The 24,529-nt window shown below is 52.0% G+C and overlaps 1 protein-coding gene across 1 annotated transcript in view; it reads right to left on the minus strand.

Moving 5' to 3' along the window:
• Nucleotides 1–1,772: 1,772 nt before the first annotated feature.
• Nucleotides 1,773–24,529, minus strand: part of GLI2 (GLI family zinc finger 2) — a 56,681-nt gene continuing 33,924 nt past the window's right edge. The window contains exons 5-12 of the mRNA XM_019667263.1: nucleotides 23,256–23,472; nucleotides 21,708–21,830; nucleotides 18,371–18,505; nucleotides 14,353–14,502; nucleotides 10,739–10,903; nucleotides 9,189–9,470; nucleotides 7,396–7,732; nucleotides 1,773–5,900 (exon numbers count right to left, since the gene is read on the minus strand). Of these exons, the coding sequence (XP_019522808.1) occupies nucleotides 3,472–5,900; nucleotides 7,396–7,732; nucleotides 9,189–9,470; nucleotides 10,739–10,903; nucleotides 14,353–14,502; nucleotides 18,371–18,505; nucleotides 21,708–21,830; nucleotides 23,256–23,472 (3,838 nt within the window). The 3' untranslated portion in view covers nucleotides 1,773–3,471. The remainder of the gene's footprint in view (nucleotides 5,901–7,395; nucleotides 7,733–9,188; nucleotides 9,471–10,738; nucleotides 10,904–14,352; nucleotides 14,503–18,370; nucleotides 18,506–21,707; nucleotides 21,831–23,255; nucleotides 23,473–24,529) is intronic.

Here is a 24,529-nt window from a genome sequence, read left to right on the forward strand (position 1 = left end):
TGTGTCTTTTACTGTAACAAATTTTTTTATTTAAACATTCACCATATTCTTTGATCACACCTGTACTTCTCGATGTCACTGATGATGGGTTTGGCCATGTGACTTGCTTTGGCCAGAAGAATGAGGTGTAACTGATGGTGTACTTGTTCTGAGCAGAGGTCTACAGAGGAACCACATTTTTCTGCTTGCTCTTTGGTGTTTCTGCCATTGCTACAAGAAAGCAGCGCCCAAGCCAACATCCTCATCCTGCAGGAAGACGAGTCACATGGAGCAGATCCAAGCTGCCCAGCCAAGCCAGTTAGATTAGCTGTCCCCAGCTGACCCACAGAGCTGCCCAGCCCAGCCCAGCCTGGATTGGCCAACTCTCAGTTGACCCAGATTCATGAGCTAAATAAATGCTTATTGTTACATGGTGCTGAGGCTTCATGGGTATTGTTATGCAGCATGATTGTGGCCAGTTAACTGATGCAGAGGATGTGGCTGACTTGAACAGTCACCATGGGCTTCTTAGTACTATGGTCATCTGGTCTCAGGCAGCACTGAACAACTTTTGTCCCCCAAACAGAGATGTTTCCAGAGGCTTCATGTGTGGCGAAGCAGAGAAGGTGAAAAGCCTGAAGATGGGCTTTGAAAGATGCAGAGGAAAGGGTGAGCCAGGCATGCTTAGTTCCTCTTCCAGAGGAGCATGCAAGCAGCTAAGCAAGTCCTCCCCATGGGAGGAGTGAGGCCAGGAGTGGGACTCTGGGTGTAGTCTTTCCGCCAGGAAACGAAGGCCAGAGAAGTACTGGCTCCCCTGACACAAAGCAAAGACTCTGGGATGCCCGGAAGGAAACATGCTGAATTCCACTTCATTGGGGGTTTCCTACACTTGTTTATTAAAGGACATTTCTTCAGTCCACTTGGTTATATCCGAGTTTTGAGTTTAAACTAGTTTTGAGTTTAAACACCCTCTATACAGCTTGGTTCCAAATGCTCTGAGCTGGGTGCCAAGGTTTTCTCACGGGGAGGAGGAGGGAGTACAAAAGATGTCTTCTACCCCCTCCAACCCAGTCTTGGCTACCTCTTCCTTGTTCTCCTGTTCCAGGTCCGAAATTCATTCCAGGCCTCAGGCTCTACTCACTGGTTCCCCTGCTGTGGCCCCATTTCTGCAATGTTTGATCTCTTACTAGACCGGGACCCTTTCTATGCACCTGCCAGGGCCGCCTCCCAGGGCTGAGCCGCTGCTCATGGCTGCTCCCCAAGAGCCCCTCCGCCCAAGGCCAGCTGCTGTGTATCCTGGGGCTCCAGTACCTGCTGGGACTCTCTCCTGCACCAGAGCACAGAGGGTCTGCCTGTCTTCTCCCCCAGTCCCCACTCAACTCAAATGTGCTCATCAGACTGCACCTCAAAGAGGAGATTCTCACATGAGGACAGCTTGGGACTGTACCTGGATCTGGTATGCACGGCTCTCAGCAAATCAACTTAGATGTTCAGCCCAGATTGCTGGAAGAACAGCCAGATAACGACTGTAAAATGCTAAACCTTGCCCACCCCCCACCCTCAGAGAGACAACAAACAAACAGCCAGTAAATGCCTCAGCATTCAACATTTCTTGGCGAAGGTGGGATAGTGAATTTTGACACAGTTGAGAAAAAAATACAGCCTAATTTCTGTTCAAATACACCTAATTTACTGCCCATGTTCTCATTAACTACTGTCAAGGAAGAAGCAGATAGACAAAATAAATTATGAAAAAAATTACTTTTTTAATGTACAAAAAGACTTATTTACAAGTTGAGCATGTCATCTCAATTCATAGCATGTAGAAAAAGCTAAAAATGCTTTGGAGATATAAATTTGGCTGGATGATTCACCTAGAGTATTTTCAGGGATGATGTCTTCTGTACAGACTATATACAGGGTGGGAACGGCTAGTGAACTCCCAGCTCAGGGAGTGAATGACCACCAGAGCCCAGACCCCTGGTCTTGTCCCAGGGCTGTTATTTGGACTTGGTTTTGATTTTGGACCCTAACAAAGCATTTGATGTTCTGGAATGCACAGGGCTCAGGTTCCTGCCTGAAACCAGGGTCACAGTGAGTATCAAGCTCATGGTGGCACAGTTGGTTTTGGCAAGGTTGCCACAGATTCCCCATGGGAAAGGTGTGGAGTTTGTATGTCTGTGTGGTGGGGAGGACACACCAATTCACCCTACAGTATGTTTGGAAATAATGTCTTCTAACACCAGTTTCAAATTCCATTTGGGGTTGGGGCTTGGTCCTACTGAACAGGAAAGTTCAGTGATAGTCCCTCAGAGTCCCAGGAATCAAGTGCTTTACCCTCCCGCCCCCACCAAAAACACCATGCATGTCATCATTCTCTGAAATGAGCAAAAGGACAAGGGAAGGGAATCCAGAAGTTACAGGACTGCATGTCGTGGCTTGGCGTAGACCACTGGGCTGCTGGTGAGTGAACAGCATGGCCTGGAGGAACCTAGGCAGATGCTGCCATCAGGCCCCGGGGTTTCCCATGGTAAAGTGGGTGGACAGTGCACTGGAGAAACAAAATTGGGTAAACATGTGACTTCCTCTTCCTACTGGAAACTTCCAGGGCAGCCTGAGGCTGGTCCCCATGCACTCTCACTTTCTCGAGGCTGCCCTTGGTCCATCCCTAACCCACAGCAGCTCCAGCAGCCCCGAGGTATTTGGACATAAGTGTTCTTTTCAGGAAGGGCTACATTCTACATGCACGAACACTGTAAACATGGTCTGGAGAGGCCAAGGTAGTTTTTGGGCATGCCCCGAGCACTACAATTTTTTCTTTCCTTTTTCTGGCAAGATTTCCATACTTTATTCATTCATGTACACTTGGACAGTCTGCCAGTTGCAAACTCAGCTTTGCAGGGTAGAGATGCCAGCTCTACCAAACCTGGAATCAGGGCGTGCTTCCGAATCACCTAGGTAAAATCTTTTTTCCCTCTGTGGCAGGGGATGTTAGAGGCCTCAGGAGTTAAGCTTCACAGAAGAATTCCAGTGGTCCAGCAATTCCTTTTCCTTGCAGGTACCAGAATGAGGAGCTTATCTTCCTGGATTAGAATATTCAGTATGGCTTTAAGATTCAAACCCAAATGTGGTTCCTTTACCTTCTTTCCTTGTGTACTTGGAAAGCCCTGGCCAGCGTATCCCTCATTAGCCAAGTGACAGAGGCGAAGAAGCCAGAGCAGAGTGGTCCCATAAATACCAAAGGTGGGAAGCACTGTGTAAACGAGTTTTTCCTGTTGAGATATTTCTTCGCTGTTCTGAAAAATAATCCAAAAAAAGGCCAGACAGGATGCATATAAACTTGCCCTTAAAGCATCTGTGGTCTGAACCAGCCATTGGCAAACTCCCTCAGACCTATTAATACTATTTTGGAGAAAGATGAAATGGATGACAGCCCCATGCTCTGGGAATGGACGGTTCCCCCAGGTCTGCTCAGTGCCAGGGGCTGGGACCTTAGGTCATCATGTTCAGGAACTTGCTCTCCTCGGCCAGACTGGTGAGCATGGAGCTCATATCCCCAACGGCCATGTTGTTGATGCCCGTGGGGATGGAGGGCAGCGTCAGGGAGTTCCGGGGAGTAGTGAGGCGGGAGGAGTTCTGGGAGAGGCTGTGGAGGAGGCTGGGGCTCAGTGTACCCGAGAGCAAGCTGGAGTGATCGCCGTCATCCATGATGGCGTCAAAATCAATCTGGGGGGCCTCCAGCAGCTGGGAGTCCACAGTGCTGGATACCTGGTTGACCCCTGGTGAGGGCAAGGGCTGGGGCTGGAGGCTCTCCAGGCAGGCCTGTGGCTGCGGTGGCTGAGGCCTCATGACCTGGCAGCCTACTTGGTTCTCCAGGCCTCCGTTCTGTTCATACATATGGATCTGGCCATAGTAGTAGAGCATATTGTGGTCCTGGGCCCTGCCTGTGTCCTGTGGGGGCAGCTGAGGAGGAAGAGACACCATGGTGCCCATTGCTCCCTTGGGCACAGACTCAGCCATCTCCTGGTTGGCTGACACAGCAGCCATGGCATGACCAGTGGCTCTGGCATAGGCCAGCTGCTGCCCAGCTCGTACCCCACGGTGGCGGCCAGCAGGGCTGGGTTCTGGGGGTGGTCGGGGTTGCACTAGGCCTAAGCTTGATCCAGCCAGCCCCACTGTGCTCTGCTGGAGCTCCATGAAGCCAGGTTGGTGGGAAGGCAGGTGGCTGGGGCCCTGGTGGCAGCCTTCCTGGCTCACGGACATTGCCAGGTGATGGCTCTGCTGTGGGTAGCTCTGGGCTGGGTGAGGTGGTATCATCCCAGCCAGGGTAGAATTGGGTACCCCAAGTTCCCTGTGGCTGCTGCCCATCATGGTGGGGTTGGGAACAACTTCCATTTGCTGGGGGAGCCCCAGGTGACCTGGCTTGGTTGCCAGGTTGCTGCAGGATGGGGGGAACTGATTCAGGGTCCCACCCATGGTACTGGAGCTCAGCTGGGGGTGGGCTTGGCCATAGCTGGTGTGGGGGTTCACATTGGTTGTCATGCCGGGACACTGGCCACCTGCTCCTGGTTGCCGCAGCTGCTGCATGTAATTTACCCTGGGTGCCGAGGGGGCTCCGCTGCAATGCTGAAGGTGCGCGCTATCCAGGCCCCCAGGGCTGGGCTGCAGGCTTTGTGGACTATAGCCTGGGTATTGACCGAAGGTTGGCTTCTGCTGCACCACAGCCAGATTGCCCTGAGCAAAGGGCGAAGGCTTCACCTGGCTGGCCAGGGTGTCCATGGTGCCCGAGCTCACCTCATTCCACTGCACAGGCATGCTGTTTTTGTTTAGGCTGGAGGGGGCCCCAAAGCCCAGCTGGCAGCCTCCCAGCACAGGGGCAGAAGGGCCCAGGTTGGAGTCTGCAGCCACCATCCTGCGCTGGCCGTGCAGCCCCGGGCTGGGCAGTTTGGGATGCTCAGCGAAGCAGGTGCTTTCCGGAGGATATACCTGCGGGGCACTCTCATCCAGGGCACCGCTGGCATGTGCCTTGATGTACTGCACCACATCATCGGGCAGCACAAGGTCGTCCTCAGGCAACACGAGATTGCCCTCAGGCCCTATACTGTCTGTCCCCGTTGCCACGGCCTCCATCATCACGTTCTCGCTGATGCTGGGCGGCCGGGGAGAGTAGGCACCATGGGCCAGGCTGCTGTCAGCGCTGGCAGGACCCTGCAGGCGGAGGCCGCGCCTCTCCGTGGCGCAGGGAAGCAGCGGTGCCGGGTTCACATCGTGGGCACTGTGGAAGCGCTGCACCCGTCGGGGAGCCAGGGCATCGGGCCGCCTCACTGGGTCACTGGCCCGCCGCGCCCCGCCACCTGGTGCTTCGTGAGGAAAGGCGGGCGCGGGCCCTGTGAAGCCATAGGCCGGCCCACCGCTGCCCCTCCGGGGCCCTAACACGCGCTCGGGGACATCCAGCAGTGCCAGCCGGGCCCGCAGACTCCCACGCTCCAGGCCCGGCAGTGGCGTGGGGGGAGGCCCACCTGTGGCCGCTGCGTACTTGGCCCGCAGGCTGTACTGCTGCGCGGGAGTCAGGCTGAGCGGCCCAGCGCCGCCGCCACTGCACTGGCTGGCCTCACTTGAGCGCCGCGATGCATCGGTGGAGATGGGGTCGTAGGAGTCGGCAGAGCTGGCATGGTGCGGGCGGCCGGTGCCCATGGGTGAGGCTTCGCTGGAGCGGCGGCTAGAGAAGTACGGGGAGATACCAGAGGAACGGCGGCTCACGGTGTAGGCCGAGCTGACTGTGCTGGTGGAGCTGTCCCGGCGCTCCTGCAGGTGGCTCAGCATGGTCACTTCGCTTGATGACAGCTCGGACAGCCTTGGGTTGGGCATCAGTCCTACCGGCCTGCCACTCCCGCCGCCACTGAAGTTTTCCAGGATGGAGCCTGTTGGAAAGGAGAGGGTTCAGCATGGGGGTGGGGAGTTGTGCTCTGCCTGTGACCAGGAGTCCGTGCACTTGGAGCCCTAGAATAGGTCGTGGCGCACAGGTGATATACAACCAATGATTTCTGAATGGAAGGAGGAAGGAAGAAACAGTAAGTGAGCAAATGGAGGCACTTACTGCTAAGGGTGGGTAAGCGTAAGTCAGGAGGCCTGATCCCAGTCTCGGCTCTCCCACTGCCTGGTTGGCCCCGAATTCTCATTATATCTGGTCCTCCGTTTTTCTAGTTGTGGATACAAAGTTCTCTCCATAGTACTGTTACTGAAAAATGCCCAGGAGAGCCCTGGCCACAGCCTCCCTGCACCATCACTGTCCGTGGATGGGTGCTGCCAGTTGGGCTTCTGGAGACTGGGTTTACTGGGCAGGCTGCTTATAGGGAGGGTACAGAGACCCACACCCATGGAAGGGAGGAAAGGCAGCAGAGTGGGCAGGGAAAATGAGCAGTGACACAAGCCCAGTGACAGCCTTGGCTGACCTCATGGGGAGCTCTGGGCCTTAAACAGCCTTTACACCGCTGCAGTGATCAATCATTGGATGAAGACCACCCTGGGAAGGGGTGACCTTGGGTGAGGCAGCTGTCAGCAACCCAAGCGAGGCTGAGAGTTGAAGGCCATCTACCAGCAGTTCCCTCAACAGCTGAGTCAACAACGCCTCCCTTCAGGGGAGAGCTGGGTGGTAGGGCTCAGTGTCCACCTCTTAATAACCCAGTCCTATGGTCCACACTGGGCCGTCAGTCACTGGAGGGCAGCCTAGAGGCTAAGTGCCCCAGTGTGCCCACTGCCCAACACACTGCTTGGCACATGGTTAGCACACAAGAAATGCTTGGTGAAGCTGCCTTACATCTCAAAGCTTGACCACCACCTCCTGAGGTTGAACACAGGGCTGCCTCCTCCATGAAGTCCTCCCTGCGCTTCCCTGACATGCTTTCTTCCCCATCCACACAGCTTTACCCTGATCTCTGTCCTTGGTGCTACTTGGTTCATTCTTTGGGTGAATGTGCATTTGGTGTCATAGTCTTCTAACCATATGCTCCTTCTAACCACAGGGACCAGGATAATATCACTCCTGTCTGGGGCCTCTGTCATAGTGGCCACAGCAGGTGCCTGATAAGTGACTGAATGACTCATGAGAAAGAGGATGATGTGAGCAGGGTGTGCCTGTTCTTAGCGAGGGTGGGTAGAGTACAGCATGGTGTAGTTGAAAGAGCATGGGCTTTGCAGCCAGTCAGGCCTGGGCTAAGTCTCAACTCTGCCATTGATCTGAATGAGGCACTTTCACCTTCCTGAGCCTCAGTTTCTTAATCTTGCAATGGGCTGGTAAGATCCCATCTATTTTGGGCAGCCAGTGAGAAGACACATCATGCTTGATGGGTGTTGACCTACTGGGTGCTGCCCCAGGCTCTCCCCCTCCCCAGCCAACACACCAGGGCCTCCACTCACCACTTCCCGGGAGGGGAGGCAGCTTGGTGTTCCGGGTGTGTGGAGCCTGTCCGGCCCATGAGCAGGAATCCTTGAGTGACTTGAGCTTCTCCTTCTTGAGCTGCTCTAACCGGTGCATGGCAGTCAGGTGTTGGCGCAGCTGCAGGCCACCAGCGGAGGGGGCGGCCAGGGCTGAGGCATCGGCCCCTGGGGGCATGTCATCCAAAGCTGTCAGGTCTCCCAGGCTCCCAGGCCCTGTCCCTGGCATGTCCACGCCACTGTCATTGTTGGGGGCACTGCCCAAGGGAGAGGGCTCGCTGCTGCAGGACGACTGGGCCCCAGGGCTGGACTGACACAGCTGTAGGGGATGTGGTGAGAAGGTGCAAACTCAGGTGTAAGAACCCACCATGCCCCACACCCACACCTGCATCCAGTTCGCACTGGAGCATTCCCAGAAGCTGGAAGGAAGCTGCTGTGTGCAGGAGCGGTCAACATATCGCTTCTCTAAACCTCAGCTTCCCAACTATAAGATGGACCTGAACTCCCTGTGGGTGGATGGATGGAAAGCATCCAGTATGTTGAAGGCACCTGGTAACTGTCAGGCCCCTTTACCCCCACCCCGTGCTCCTAAGCTCTCCCAGCCGGCGTCTGGGTCAGAATCCTGCCTTTTGAACTTTCAACCTGTGGACACTTTGAAGCTGTACCCCACAGGGGCCACCGCAGTCACATGAAGTTGACACGAAAGACAGTACTTAAGCATTCCCAACACTGCGATGTGCTCCTGATGAAGCCAGGAACAGTGAAAGCCTGTACTCGGTGCCTTGTCGACAGGCTGTTGGAAAGGGAGGACGCGCGGGGAGGTAGAACTGCTGGATGCAGCCCTTGCCTGGATGGCCACCAAACCAGCTCTCTTTCTGGGTCGGGATGGAGGCGTGCTGAGAGCTCAAGGCACATGTGTACAGTACAGAACTCCACAGAACCTGGGACCTGAGCCCAAATGAGGCTTACCTCGGATGTGGCACCTCTGGGTTCATTTCTAGGCTGAATGCCCCCAAATTCTGGACCCTCCCTTGGGAAGCTCATGGCACCACCCATATTCCTCACCTTGGCATTCCAGACCCTCTATAGGCCGGTCCTTGTATCCTCTGCAACCCTAACTCATACCTCGACTCTGCCCTGTCCCTCATGCAGGCTTAGTCCCACCACTTGCTTCTGCACCTGCCAGCTTAACTCCTTCTGCCAGTCTTTGCCTGTTCCGATGGTCCCACCTGAGAGCGCCTGCTGTCTATCCAAATTCACCTTCCCATGTCTTGGACAGGCACCCAGCCCGCCCTCACTTATGCCAGCCCACCCCCACCCCCACCCCCACCGGCTTCTTGGCTCACCTCAGTACCGTCTATCCTTAGGGGAGGTACAGTCAGGAAAAAGAGGAGGAGACAAAGAACAGGTGGTTAGAACAAAAGGAGTGGAGGCCAGAGGGGCGAGGACGCAGAGACAGGACAGAGGGGAGGGGACCAGCTGTGGTGCCCAGTGCTGGCTGGAAAGGCAGACACACCAAGAACCACCCCCGCCCCATCACAGACTGACCACTTGGGGCAGGCACCCCCGCCACCTATAGCCTGCCCAGCAGAATGGGACCTGGCACAAGACAGTTGTATGTGAGGCCCAAGGTGAACTGGAGAGAGGAAGGACAACGTCATGCACTTAGACAGGGGGCCTCTGGGGCTGCAGTTGGGATTGGAATTGCCCTTGTCTGCTGGGCTTGGCTTCCTGGAGGGCATGGACAGGGGCCTCCGCTGCCCAACTTTGCTTACCCCAGAGCTCTCAGTCTTGATGGCTTTGACGTGCAGGCAGTCCTCTACAGCCTGGCTGGTGCTGCTGGCCTCGGCGCTCTCCTCAGAGCCCCGGCCGCTGGGCTCGGCACTGGCCTCATTGTCCCCGTTCTCCTTGAGCAGCGGAGCACGGAGGTGCACATCATTGCGTTGCTTCTTGGTGACGTGAGCATCTGGGCCATGCACTGTTTTCACATGTTTCCGGAGAGAGCTGGGGTCCGTGTACCGCTTGGTGCAGCCTGGGATCTTGCAGATGTAGGGTTTCTGGGAAGAGAAGCAGGCGGTGTTATGGATAACAAACTCAGAATGGGTGCTCTCCCTGTTCTCCTGAAGCCATGCCAGTTCCTTCAGCAGAGCCTAACTGGCACAGTTGGAAGATGCCCTCTAAATGGAGCCACAGCAGCCCCAGGCCTGCAACAGCCTGCCTGCCCCACCAGCCTCGTCTGCCACCTTTTCCGGTAGGTAAACAGGTATTGAAGGGAGCCCCCGCCACAAGCTGGGGACACAGATCATAGACTATGGAGGGAGGGGAGACACAGAGCCTGGTGTGATGACAATGTTGCCTCCCCTGTGACCAGGGCACTGGGATTTTTCATGTCAGTAGTGAGTGTATTACCTGTTATACCTGTGAGACAGTGCTAGAACCCTGAGCTCTCTGATGAGGAAAGACCGGTTCAGAGAGGCAAAGAAACTGGCTCAGAGATACCTGAAATGGGATGAAAACCCAGGGTTTCTGAACCTCAGTCCTGAGCTCAGATACACATACACCCCAACCCACATATATACATGCACACAGATATGTGTACATTCACTTGTGTACACATACACATGTCTATACACATACGTGATACACACAAGCACACACATGCACATACACAATCACGTGTACTCATGCTTACAAATATGCAACCCCCACACAATACATACACATGTACATCCACAGCCACATGCATGCACATATTAACACACACACACACACACACACACACACACACACACCTCTGCAAGGCTAGCTCTTGTCTATAGAGACTCTAAGGGGTTCAGATACCTTTGGGAATTCTTCTAACTTCTTACAAGCATTGGAGCAAGTCCCTTTGGGGTCTGAATTGTATCTAAGCTTTTAGAAACGTTCTTCCCTGAGTCTACCTGAATGATAATATTTGATCAGCTTGGCTGGGACTAGGAGGTAAGTACAGTGAACAACATGGGCTCCCGCTGACTTTCCTCTTTGGGCTCTCAGCCCTGCTAAGGGCTCTGGCTACCTGGGGAGACAAAGACTGCTCTGTGTCCCATCAGCAGATCTGACAGGACCTGGCAGCACTAGTGGGTAGAACATGTCCTCGCCAGCTGCCCAGGCCATGGGGGCAGGGGCATGCCACTATGTGCTGAGCTCAGTCAGTGGGTCAGTGGTGGGAAGGGACATCTGGCACCTGGCTACCTGGCCTGCAGATGTCTAGAAGCCATGGGGTGATGTATTTATGCATGTGTCAGTAGGGCCACCCACAAGCCCTGTGCACATCCCACAGGGGTACCTCATTGGAGTGGGTGCGATTCTGGTGCTTGGCACGGTCGGAGGCGTTGGAGAAGGCCTTGTTGCAGCCCTCGTGCTCACACACATATGGCTTCTCCCCGGTGTGGGACCGCAGGTGTGTCTTCAGGTTCTCCAGGCGAGAGTAGGCCTTCGAGCAGCCCTCAAACTGGGAAGAGGAGGGCTTGGTCAGAGGGCACCCCAAACCCAATGCAGGAGCCTGACCTCGGGCTGGACCCTGCCTCCTGCCCAGCTCCTCATCTGCTCCACCCTGCATAAAGTACATGCAGGAGTATGTACCTTAATATTTACCTTCCATTCTGATTATAAAATTGACATGTGGCCGGTCTAGAAAACTTGGAAAGGACTGAAAAGTACAGAGAGGAAAATGAAAACCATTGCCTGCCCAGGGACAGCCGCTACTGACATCTAGTTAAGTTTCATTCTGGTGGCTTTGCAATTCTACCCCACACATTTTTTTTAAACCAGAATTGGGAACATATCAATTATTTAGTTATGTATTCTACTTGTTAAAATCAACAGCACATTGTGAGAATCTTCCCATATAATTAAAAACTCTTTGAAAATATTACTTTTAACTGTTTTCCAATGCCCCTCCCTGATTAGAACTTCTCTGTACATCAAAATGTGCTGAGAATAAAATCCACAGTCCTCCACGGCCTTAAGTGAACCAGTTACCCTCACCCTTGCCCTGGCCATGCTGATCTCTTTTGAGTGCCTTGACCCCACGCTCAATTGTTCCAGGCGTGGGGCCTGTGCACACATGGTCCCCTTTGGCTAGAACCTTCTCCCGCCCCCACCCACCCTGGCCCTGGACTGGCTCACTCTGTCTCAATCTTTTAAGTCATCTCCTCCAAGATCATTTCTCTGATATTCATAACCATAATAATTACCCTTTTTCCTTTATACTCCCTAATACAATTTATAATGATCTTAATCATTTTGTTATCTGACCATCCCACTAAGATACAAACTTCATGAGAGCAAGACCTTTTAGGTCTTGTTCATTTCTATGTTCCTCGTATTTAGTGCCTGATGAAAAGAAACATTTTTTTGGCACTCAGGAGCATTTTTGGACAGGAAGGAAGGAAGGAAGGAAGGGGCAAGAAAGATTGGCAGGGAAGGAGGGAGGGGAGAAGGGTCACTGTGGGAGGTTCTGTACCTATCCCACAGGTACTGCAGCTGCATCCAATGGACCTGTGAAAATTGCCCTCAGAATGACACATAAACCTCATTCTCCACATCCTCCCCTGTGTTCATGACCAGTCAGATTGAGCACACTTGGCTCCAAATGCTTTTTATCTGTTCCTGCAATTCACAGCTCATATCAAAGGGCTGTGGTTTGCTATCACCCAAAATGTTAAGAAAATAACTTCCTGCAGAGGATCCAGAAGAGCCAAAACAATCTTGCAAAAGGAGGACACATTTGGGGGACTGACACTTCCCACTTCCTAAACTTACTATAAAACTACGATAATCAAGATTGTGTGGTACTGGTATAAGGACAGACTCAGAGATCAATGGAATAGAAGTGAGAGTTCAGAAATAAGCTCATATATATATATATGCCAATTGATTTTTGGCAAGGGTTCCAAGACCATTCAATGGGGAAAAGAACAGTCTCTTCAACAAATGGGTTTGGGATAACTGTATACCCATATGCAAAAGAATGACATTGGACCCTTACCTCACACCATATACAAAAATTAACTCAATATGGATTAAAGACCTAAATGGAAGAGCTACCCTATAAAATTATATGTAATATTTATATAAAACTATATATTTACAAACTATAAAACTCACAGATGACAACATGGGTAAATCTTTGTGACCTTGGATTAGACAACGGTTTCTTAGACATGACACCAAAAGCACAAGCGATTATAACACTGGACTTTGTCAAAATTAAAAACTTCTGCACTTCAAAGGAAAACTATCATGAAAATGAAAAGAAAATCCAAAGAATGGAAGAAAATATTTGCAAATCATATATCTGATAAGGGTCTAGCAGAACTACTACAATTCAACAATAAAGACAAATAACTCTATTTAAAAATGGAAAAAAAATATTTGAGTAGACACTTCTCCAAAGAAGATATATTAAAAGGTCAATAAGCCCATGAAAGGCTGTTCAACATCATCAATCATTAGGGAAATGCTAATTAAAACCATAATGAGATGCCACTTGACATCCACTACGATGACTGTAATCAAAGGACAGGTAAGACGTGCTGACAAGGATGTGGAGAAATCAGAGCCCTCATACATTGCTGGAGGGAACGTAAAATGATGCAGCCTCTTGGGAAATCGGTCTTGTTGGTCCTCAAAAAGTTAGCCATATGACCCAGCAATTTTACTCTAGGTACATACACAAGAGAACCGAAAATAGGTCCACACAAAAACTTGTACACAAATGTTCATCGCAGCATATGCATAATAGCCCTAAAGTGAAAACAATGAAAATACACACCAACTGATAAATGGATTAGAAAACTAGGATCTATCCATAAAATAGAATATCACTTAGCCATTTAAAGGAATGAAGTACTGATACATGCTACAACATGGATGAACCTTGAAAACATGCTAAGTGAACAGACACAAAGGCTACACATTGTATGATTCCATTTTTATGAACTGTCTAGGCAAATTCAGAGAAGATTAGTGGTTGTCAGGAGATGGGGGAAAAAGAGAATAGGAAGTGACTGCTAACAAGTATGAGGTTTCCATTTGGATGATGAAAATGTTCTAGAATTAGCTAGGAATTCACAACTTTGTGAATTACTAAAAATCTGTACATTTTTTTAAAAAGGTGGACTTCATAGTATGTGAATTTTATCTCATTTAAAAACAACTTGCTAACAAAGGTAGCATATTTCATTGAATCCTGGACACCACCAATTTCAAGATTTTAGAGGTATTAAAATGAAAACAAAATGTATATCTTGGAATCTATGAAATATGGCAATTCACAAAGAAGAGATCCCAGAGGTTTTAGCTGCAGACACATCAGTTCACCACTGGACCAACTCCCCTTTTAAAGAGGGAGAACTTTGTGTGTTAAAAAAAGTCTCACCAATTACAGTCACAGATCCTGTTGACTCCATAAGGGAGGCTGTCTGATAGGTCTTATCTTTGTGTTCACTAAAAAACCCAAAAAACAAAAACTCAGAGGGATTTTTAACCCATCATGGCTCAAGCTGTGAATCACCAACAAAGCTTTTCTCTGTGCAGAGACCAGGCTGCAGGGTGCTATCAAGCTAGACCCTCAGTCTGGGATCTCCCAACTGTGTGAACTGTGGGCATACAGCTGTGCTTTGGGGTTCACAGTCACACAGACCCAACCAGAGACACCGGCATACCCCTACCACAGTTACACACCTTGAGAAAGAGTAAATCAAAGTTCCGGGACAACAGACAGATGAGGGGCCTTAAGGACCAAGACAGGCAGAGTTTCAGGGCAGGAGCAGACAGGATAACCCATCGGCAAGGTGTCCCGTGGTCAGCCACATCCAACATGACCCACACCGCCTGGCCAACATGGCCAGCCCAACAGATGCTGTGGGGAAGGGCGGTGCCCAAGGGCCCACTCACCGTGCACTTGTGGGGCTTCTCGCCCGTGTGCCGGCGCATATGCACCACCAGCATGTACTGCGCCTTAAAGGGCTTCTGCTCCCGCGTGCAGGCCTGCCAGCGGCACACGAACTCCTTCTTCTCGCCGTGGATGTGCTCATTGTTGATGTGCTGTCAGGAACAAGCCCACGGAGGAGTGAGCCCGGCCACCCACCCATCCAGACCGCACCTAGTATGTGCAGACCACCCCTCTAGAGACCATCACCCACTATGTGCAGACCACCCACCCAATAAGACCACATCGATGTGCCAAGCCATGCCTCCTCATCGTTAAGTGAAGGTCTGTACACTAATGTCTCGCCTGCATTTTCCAAGTAGGCATCAAAGTGACCACCCATGATGGTCAAAGGCATCTTGCTCACCTCAGGCTGGGCTCCAGGCTCCAGTCTATGGAGAAGATGGTTATGATGATGCCCTGGACTGCAAACAGTAGGCACTAATTAATTGCAGTGAGGCAGACATGCACATGATGGGTACACGAGAAGCGTCTCCTGCACTTGCCCTGATTATTCCAGAGATTTTTTAAAATTCAATTTTTCATTATGAATGAAAACGTAAATGCATCCCCATTTCTATTTTTGAAAAGAACCCATAAGATGACGGCTTTATCCCCTTTTCACAAAGGCCCACTTTGTTAAGTGGCCTGTCCAGGTTCTGGACAGCTAGTGTGGGAGGAGTGAGATTCTGACCCTGTCGGTGGGCTCCGGGCACTGGGCAATGCTGCCCATGGGACAAAGTGGCCTAGGAGAGTGAGCAGGACAGGCGAGGACGGTGTGATTGACCCGGCAGCACAGCAGTGCGAGCCCTGGTGGTCAGGCAAGAGGGTCCATCTTGGGGAATCGGGGAAGTGCATGGAAGCAGCCTTCCTTACACCTATTCAGCCAGCACTGCTCTGGCCAGGCACATAGGGCTAACTTTTCTATTTTTCCCACTCCTTGCACCCACACTTTCTGGCCTCTGCCCCAGCCCATCACCTGTATGACCCCCAGAGTAGTTTCTTCTGTGATGTGGAGCCACAGGCCACTGAGGCCACAGGTAACAGAGCGGGCTGTCCCAGGTAGACCCTTAGGATTTTTAGTCACTTGCTTTGATTATTTAGCTGAAGGCTGCAGTCCTCACTGGAGCAGGGGTATTACTGCCTCTGAGCTTGGGATATGTTGATATGTGGGTGGGGCCTCTAGGACTTTTATGTCCCTAATCTTTTGGGTTGCTTATTTACCCAGGGAGTGGAAACAGGTGTATTAGTCACTCATACAGTAGAGTGAAAGGGTCCTTCTGCTTCCTCTCCCATCAGGGCTTCTCTCTAAAGGCCACCAGGGAGCCTCTTCAGGTCCCACCAAAGTCCCATCCTGCCCCTTCCATCTCCCTTTTGGTTCAAGGTCATGTCCTGTCGGTTGAGTCATGCTAGGCTGCTTCCCCACAGGGATGGGGAGAGTGGAATGCTCAGGTCTTGGAAGCCCATTCTCTCCAGTCCCATCCCCTTTCTTCTCTGTTCTCAGCTCCCGCTCCACTTTTATTTGCTCCCGTTATTTCTACAGCCTCTAGACGAATGCTGTCCAATGCAGTAGCCATTCGTCACTTGTGCTCTGAGCCCTTGACATGTGTCTGGTCCCAACTGGGATGGGCTCTAAGTGTAAACACACCTGTTTCAAAGACTGAGAATGAAAAAAAAAAGATGCAAAATTGTTCAATAATGTTGTTTTATATTGATGACATGTCGAAATGGTACTATGTTAGCTCTCTTGGGTTAAATAAAATATATTATTAAAATTAATTGCACCTGTTTTCCTTCCATTCTTTTTTTACATGTGCTCCTACATAATGTAAAGTCACACACGTGGCTGGCCTTTGTGCTTGCAGTGACTTTCGCCTGGACAGTGCTGCTGTAATCTTGCAGCCTACAAGGCTGTCTGAGAGCTGAGCATCTAGGCACTGACAGCACCTCATCCTGAAAGGCAGAAAACCGCCAGGCCCTCATGCCCGAGTAACAGGCCCAAGTGTCATGAATACAAACGCATGCCCCTGGGCTGTAAACAGTGAAGTCTACCTTTGAACTTCCAGGGAAATCTTATCACATTAGCCTCACTTTCCATTTTTAAAGCCTTTCCAATGATAGAAATGCATCCTGACAATGCCTTTCATTTTTTTCTTATTGGTTTACTTAGCAACAAATTGTTAATAATCGACTGGGGGCTCCAGGTTGCCTTTGTGCCTGCTGCCATCCATCTCCCCAGGGAGCAGAGGGACAGCTGGGCAGAGGGGCCTGGCTCCCCTCTCACTGGAGCCTGCTCTTTCTAGGGTCAGGTAGAGTCGATCACCGACGACCACAGGGATAGTCCTGGGCACACAGGCAGAAGGCTGCAGCTGGGGCCTCCTACCCACATCTGAGCCCCTCGGCATTTATTTGAGGAATTCCCGCCCTGCTCTTTGGGGCTGACCCACTCATCACCAAGCACATCTTTGAGGTCCTGGTCTCCACCCTGCCTGGGCCCTCTCCTGTCCCCTCTCTCCTCTCCTAATGGAATCTAATCTGTCCTACAGCTCATAGCCCCAGTGCCCCTTCTTTATCTCGGCCTTGTTGACCCAAAGAGATGTACAGGTTGAAAAATTATGTTTGATTTCTGAGGGATTAGATCAGATCCTGACTCACAGGTTCAATGTCAGCTGCAATGGTTTGCTGGGAAATTTCAGTCTCCTCGCCGAGAATTTGGGGTACAAAACCCAAACACGAGACAATCCTAGAGTATTTGGTAACAAGTCACACAAATAGAGGATTCAGAGGGAGTGGGCGGTGTTCCAAATGCTGAGTTCGCAGTGCTGGGGAGACGGAAACTTGTCTGAGATGGCTTTCTGGATGGGAAATCTGTGTGTGTGCGCATGTGTGTGCATGCGAGCGCATGTGCGCGCGCGTGCTCTACCCAGCATTCAAGCTGCTAGTTTAGTGTGGGGTTTATCTTTACAGACACTCCTTTACCAAGGAGTGTGTATTAGGATGCGGGGGTGGGGTGGGGGGGGATGGCGGCGGTTATTCTTGAATTTAAGTTATTTCTGGACTGAGAAGAGAGAAACACTCAGGGCTGACATGGGGCACAGGGAGAAGGAGGCCAGAAGGAGTCACCATGTATGGAATGCCACTCTCTGCTAAGTGCTTATGTTGGTATCATATTCAATCTCCACCTCCAGTGGGGTAGGATTCACCCCAGCCCCCCATACAGGAGAAAAAAACAGGCTCACAGAGGTTAAATCTCTTGTTCAGAGCTCAGCTAGCTGTGATGGAGCCAAGTTTGAAGCCAGGGGCTTCCTACGCTGAGGCCCTGCTCCCGCTCTTCCACTGCCAAACTACCCCTGACCGCAGCCTTAATGGATGCCTGCTGCAGAAGAGTTTACAGTGGGGACCAAGGAGCCTACCCTGAAGGGCACACCCGGTTCCCATTGCCTTCTCTGGTTTTCTGATTTGTAGGTACCCAGGCATTTTTAAGCAGCTCCACTTAGATATGAGTGTAAACACCCAGCTGCACCTCTGTATGCTGGGTTTCTGTGAATGGTCTCCAAAAGGAAATTACCAACTCCTCTGCCATAGGAGAAATTTCTTGCAGGTTTCAGGTCAGGTTTATTATTATCTTGTGGATGCTGGCTGGTTCAACTAATCTTATTTTCCTCTTCGCATTCATTGCTAGGAAGCTCAGAAAATAGATACGTGAACTATAGTACAGAGGCCTGGGTTTTTCATGCTAACTGACTCCTAGCTTCATTTTATTGTTCTTTCCCCTCTAATTTTCGCATTTTCCTTTTGATCTCTTATACTACATATGTATTTGTGAGCTCCCTTTCAGACACAGGCAAGGCATAAAGAATCGTGCCTCCCACTTGCAGAGGATATGGCCCAGGCCATGTCTCCTGGAGCCCCCTCCTCCAGCAGAGGGCCTGGAAGGATGCAGGCTCCCTGTGGTCTGGCCCTGCCCCGGGGTGGGAGCCTTACGTGCACTAGCTGCTCCTGCGTGTCGTACTCCTTGGTGCAGTCTTCCCAGTGGCAGTTGGTCTCATAGATGATCACCTCAGCCTCCGGCTTACAGTCATCCCTGTCCAGGTCTTCCTTGAGGTCAGCCAGCTGCTCCTGGAGGAGGAGCAGAGCACATATACCCACATGAGCCTTGCCAGTCCCCTGGCCTTGAGGAAAGGTTGCCGTTAGCCCTGGGCAGTTGGTGCCAAGGACTCTGGGCTGGTACAGGCGTGGCAACACACATGTACATACACACACACATATGTACACACATACGCGCTCATCAGCTTCCTGAGCCCCTTTCCTCAGCCGGCCTCCAACCATCACTCTCCCATCACCCAGCTGTCCTGGGGCCCTTCCCCACTTTCTAATGCCAGCTTGTCATCACCAAGGCGCCCCAATCACATCCTGGGTCAACATCCTGACATGGCAAGGGAAACAGGAGAAAGCGGGGCAGTGACTTTTGTTTCTTTGGTTTGCTTTCCCCGTGGGTCCCACAGGCTTGGGGATGGGGCATTTTTATTCAGTGTGTATGAAGGGCTGCTCCTCTCTGAAGGCAAGAGAACTCCATCATGCACCTGGCCTGGCCCTTCAGCTCTCACTCTCGTACTGCCCCCTCCTCCCAGGGCACATGGCGCCTGGTTTCACTCTGAGGACAACGCTCTGGACATCCGCTGAGCAGGGTGAACATGCTCAGCATATTCTCCCAGCAGCAGTCTTCCCTGTAGCGGCCCTGTAGCGTGGGTGCTTGTATTCTTGTACTACAACTAGAAAAACAGGTTTGGGGAGGGGCTGACTCGCCCGCCCCAGGACACCAGTGCGTTTGTGAAGGCCTAGATCTGGACTCGAGTCTCTGGAGCACGATAGGGGCCACGTGTGCCCATTTCAAGGCAGTAAAAGAAAGGCCCCTGAGACAGGTCTTCCCCTGATCACAGGTGCTTGCATTCCTTTCAAGAGGACAAAACCTGTTACTCTAAAACCAGCAACAGACTGAGAATAAACCCCACAGGGCCGCTTCACCCCAGCTAATGCTGACAGAACTGGCCAGGGGGAGCCTCCGAGCAGGGGACATGGAGACAAGCTGGGAAGTGCCAGGAGGTGGGGGAAGGGAGAGGCGTAGATGTCCCAGGTTGGGAGCAAGGCCCAGAGAGGACCTCAAGAGGATATCAAGGACTCCCCAATATTCCACTGGCCTGCGAGGCAGACTCGGAGCAAAGCTAGGCAAAGAGGCAGATATTAGAATGATTTGCTTTACATTTCAGACAATCAACAAAATGACAGGAATGCTCTGTCTTTCAAAAAAAGCCTCTGGGGCAAAGCTTTATCGCTCAGGCCAAGGGGGCCACTCTCTCCCCATAGTTAAGAGCCCCCACAGGATTCAGACACTTGGTGAAGCAGAGGCCACGGCTTCCACATCAGCCTCACTCCTAATGCTGAGTCCATTTCCAGGGGCAGAAATCAGCCCCACGACTCCCCGCAGCTGGCCGGACTCACTCCTGACTGACTTTCCACTGGAGCTGCAAGGGCTCCTGCAGGGGCGGCCTCTGGCTGTTTCTGGGAGCACCTTTCAATTAATGCACAGGTTCTGAAAAGGAAAACAATGATGTGCTGTCCAAGAAGTCTCGGGCAGCACTGGGTCACATTAAACGGAAGGCCCAGAAGCACCTCTGCCTGAGTCTCTAGCAATGGGAGGGGTGGGGGCTGGGGCCTCCTGATGCCCGCCTGCCCTTCAGACTTGCAGGAAAACTAGACACGGACTTATTATTTCCATAAGCTGCATACCCTGCTGATTTCAAAGAAGACCTGCCGAGGACTGCACAGGGGCAGTGGGTGTGCTCAGGCCTCCAGATTCACAGTCGGGCATCATCCTCGCCCACAAATTTTAGGGCTGAGGCAGAGGGGGGATTCATTGTGCTGCATTTCCTGTCAAAGGAAAGTATGCTCATCCACCTTGCAAATGAGTCCAGTCACTGAATCAGGACACTGAGTGACATGATGACAACCTCCTCATGATAAACAGCTTTCCTTCCACTGACACAAGTGAGAACATGCTGGGTGGGAAGGAGGGCTGTGGGGCTCCCTGGGCTGGAAGGGGCGGGGCAGAGGGCCCCCTGGTGCTCAGCACTGCCTCTGCCCCATCCTCATTGCTCCTGCGTGTTTATCTCCCCAGGATATGTGCAGTCCTCATCAATTTCAACAGCCCCCGATGATGGCCGGCCTTGTGGAAACCATGCATCATGCTGAGATGCTTTGGCATCAGCGAGGGGAGAAGAATCTGTCACAAACCCCTCTGTTTGCCTGACAATAACAGGACCCAATATTTCATAAAAATTAAGTGCCCAGAGCATGCCCAACGGTTTACAGGTTTGATAAAGAATGGTGTGGCAGATGCGGGCGAGACGGGGAGAAGAGGCCCCGAGCACCCTTGGTGTCAAAGCTGGTGACTCTGCAGTAACTGATGGAGACCAGGCCACTGAGAGGCCTGGACGGGTGGGAGGCTTGCCCTTGAGGTCAGCACTCACACTGGGCCCTTCCCACGACAAGCTTCTGTTCCAAGAGGTAGGACTGTCTGGCTGTCTCTCCAGAGAGACCTGCCCAAGGATCTCAGGAATGGAGGGCTGCTCCGTTCTTCACCTTCCCGCCTAGAATCATCTTCCCTTCCCTCCCCCCTCACCGCACCACTCATTCCCTCAAATGTGCATTGAGTCCTTAAAAAGTATGATTTCACAGCTACTGTGTGCCAGGCTCTGGGCAAACTCTGGTGACATAGAACCAAGCCACGCACTTCTTCAAAGTGTCATCTCTCCAAAGCCCACTGTGCAGTGCAGGAGGCAGACGTAGTGACCCAGAGGCTAGAATGGGAGTCTGCGTAGCTGCAAGTCCTATCCAGGAGGGTCAGGAAGGGCTAAAGTGGCAGTGAAGACGATGGGGTGAAAGATAGAGTTCTAGGAAGAGAGAGCAATCAGACAGGAGCCTGAGCCATTCAGGGGATGTGAGCACCTCAATTCTAATGGGGCTTGTGCTGCATGAGAGTGAGGTATGGGCAAAGAGATGGCTGCAGACCCAGACATTCATTCAGCATGTGTTTGATGAGCATGTAATATGCAGGGTGCTGGGGACACTGCTCATATCCTCCCTGAGCTCATGATATGTCCACCCCGACCTCTCTGGTTCACACATTTGCTCATTAATTCACGCAGGCAGCCATCCATCCATCCATCCATTCACCAACAGGGTCTCAGGCCCAAGTCAGCTGAGCCATAGGAGATGAGGCCTGGCTCTAATCTGAGGGTGGGGAGGATGGCCAGCAGATTACCTGTGTCAGGGTCAATGGGGAGGCTGGCCGCAGGCCCTCGGCCTCAGTCTTGACCTTGCTGCGCTTATGAATGATGATGGGGTTGACGGTGCTGCTTACAGCCGACTCACTGTTCTGCTTGTTCTGAGGGAGGGTGCACAGGAGAGCTCATTACACGGGGGCAGGGCAGGAATACCCCAAATTCTATTTACCTCTAGGGCCCTCCTTACACAGACCATCTGAGCCAACCCTTGTGTTTGACGTTTGAGAAACTGAGTCCTTCCAGCTTGGTCCCCCAGCCAGGGGCATGGCCAGGAGAGGGCCCAGAGCCTGGCCTGTCAGCACCTTCTTCCCTGCCATCCATGGAAATGGAGCAGAGGCTCTCTCTTTGGGAAGTGCTGGGCAGCTGCACTCCTGACGTGACAGCCTCAACTTCTCACCCCTCCAGAGCAGCGATGGCTCTGCCTGGCCCGCACAGGGAGCAGGCGAGAAGGGCTGGTTCCTCAGGGCAAGGGAGCTAGAGCTGTAGTATCAGCTGGTGCGACAAAAACCGACAGCTACTGTCTGAAGGGGAGGCTCTAGGCTGCTGCTTAGAGCCCTGGGGTGGAGGAGGACTTCCTGGAAGAGGGGCTACTCTAGAATGCTGTGGTGTCTGGTCTTCCTCCTGAGTGTGTGGTCACATCTAGGCTCTGCCCTGCCCAGTGGGTGGCCTTAACAGTCACTTCACCTCAAGAATTGTCATCTTGAGTGCTAACTAGTATCTGGGGGTTACATGGGAATCTGTGCACACATGAATTCATGTATATGCATAGTGACCCAATGTAGGTGGCAGGAACCATTTTGCAGATGCAGTAGCTCAGGCTGAAAAATCTTTCAGGCAAGTCAGGGCCCAAAACACAGTCAAACCAATTCCAAAGCCTGTGCCCTTTCCACTATCTGATACTGTCTCTACAACAAAATTTCCTCATCTGCAAAACCAGACTTCATTCATTCACCAAGTACTAACAGCACCTACTATGTGCCAGGCACTGTGTGAGCATGCCCAGGCATGACAAAGGCCCACTGCAAAGGTCAAATAAGGTGGCCTTTGGTAAAATCATGCTCTAAAGCTAAATGGCACCATATTAATTATTATCCATTAATCCATCCATTTCATATGCTGTTCATTGAGTACCCACATTGTGCCAGACTGTGAATTCTATGGTTTTTCCAACTACTCATTGTGTTTACTGGACAAACAACTGCAGAGCTAAGGCTGGGTGATTGCCCATGGTGAATGGGGGTGGTATTGTGACCCAGCCCAGCCATCGTTCATCCATTCACCAACAGGGTCTCAGTCCCAAGTAAGCTGACCCAGGGAAGACGAGGTCTGACCCCAGCCTGAGGATGGAGAGGACAGCATCTAGCTCAGGACCTTTTGATCACGTGGCCTCTGCCCAGAAGGCATCCCACCAGCTAAAAATGTACCCAGAGTCCTTCCACAAGTTCCCCGTGTGATGCTATGATCAGCCCTTGTGGGGTCCAGAAGCGTGTCAGGTGGCCCACCCTCTGCTCCCAGCACCCACCTACCTGGGTGGCATCATTCAGACAGTGATTGCTGCTGCTGCTGAGCTGGGTGGGCGTGGCATTGATGGAGGTGAGGGCTATGGGCTGCTGGGCCAGGAAGGTGGGCGAGGCCTGGATCAGAGGTGGTGTGTGTCCGAAGGCCGAGCCCAGGCCCCTCTGCTGGCTCAGGATCTGCTGGTAGGCCACGGGGTTGATGGGGTGGGGGAAGGTGAAGGCTGGGCTACAAAGAAGAGCAGAGAAGGTGATGGAGCAGAGGTGGGGGTGGCGGTAGGGGACAGGGCTCTCTTAGACTAACAAACACTTCCTGGGCAGAGAGGGCCTTGCTCAGGGGTTGGGATGGACATGTGCTGACCTCACTACTGCTTAGCCTCATTCAAGAATCATCAGTGGCTCCCCACTGCCTACCATCTGAGGCCTCGCCTTCTGCACTTAGCCCTCAGGCCCTGCCCCAGGACGTAGCCTTCACCCTAGCAGGTTGCCTCCAGGAGGTGCCAGGCTCCATCTCACCCCCACACCCTGGCCCATCACCACTCTGACACCTGAGATGCACCCCTGCATTACTGCTCTCTATTTGAATCCCATTGGGCCTCTGATGCCCATTCTAATGCCCCCTTATCCAGGAAGTGTGCCCTGAGCCCTCCAGCTCACATCGTCCTCACTCTTCCTTAATTTCTACAGCAGTTCTAGGCTCTCTCATGCCACTTGCCTGAGCCACTCTTTCCAGAACAGGTTACTGAGGAAATAATGGAGAGGCCAAGCCATAAAAGATGCTGTGGCTTCTTCCTTGCTCTCTCTCTCAGATCACTCGCTCTGAGGGTGGAAAGAGGGGGGAACCAGATGCCACGTTTGAGGATGCTCAAGCAGTCTTATGGAGAGGTTCCGTTAAGGAGAAACTAAAGCTGCCAATGGCCATGTGAGTGGCCATCTTGGCAACAGCCCCAGGCCCAGGAGTCTTCAAGTGACTACAGCCCTGGCTGACATCTTGACTACTGCCTTCTGAGAGGTCCTCAGAGATGGTGTGAGACGATACATGCTTGTTGTTTTAAACTGCTAAGCGTAGGAGTAATTTGTTATGCAGCAAAAGATAACTAATATATTTATCACTTCTATTTCTGGGTCCTTCTGACATTCTTAATACCTTCTGGCCTCTCTCAGGATGGTCGGGGGGAAAACATGTTTCCGCCTAGTTGGTTGGGATCTGAGGCCTTGGAACAGTCAAGGGCTGCACAGAGGGGACAGGGGCCAATGGTGTGGATGAGGTTTGGGTGTGACGTGGT

Source organism: Hipposideros armiger, unplaced genomic scaffold (assembly GCF_001890085.2).
Source record: "Hipposideros armiger isolate ML-2016 unplaced genomic scaffold, ASM189008v1 scaffold_491, whole genome shotgun sequence".
In the NCBI taxonomy this organism is placed as follows: Eukaryota; Metazoa; Chordata; class Mammalia; order Chiroptera; family Hipposideridae; genus Hipposideros; species Hipposideros armiger.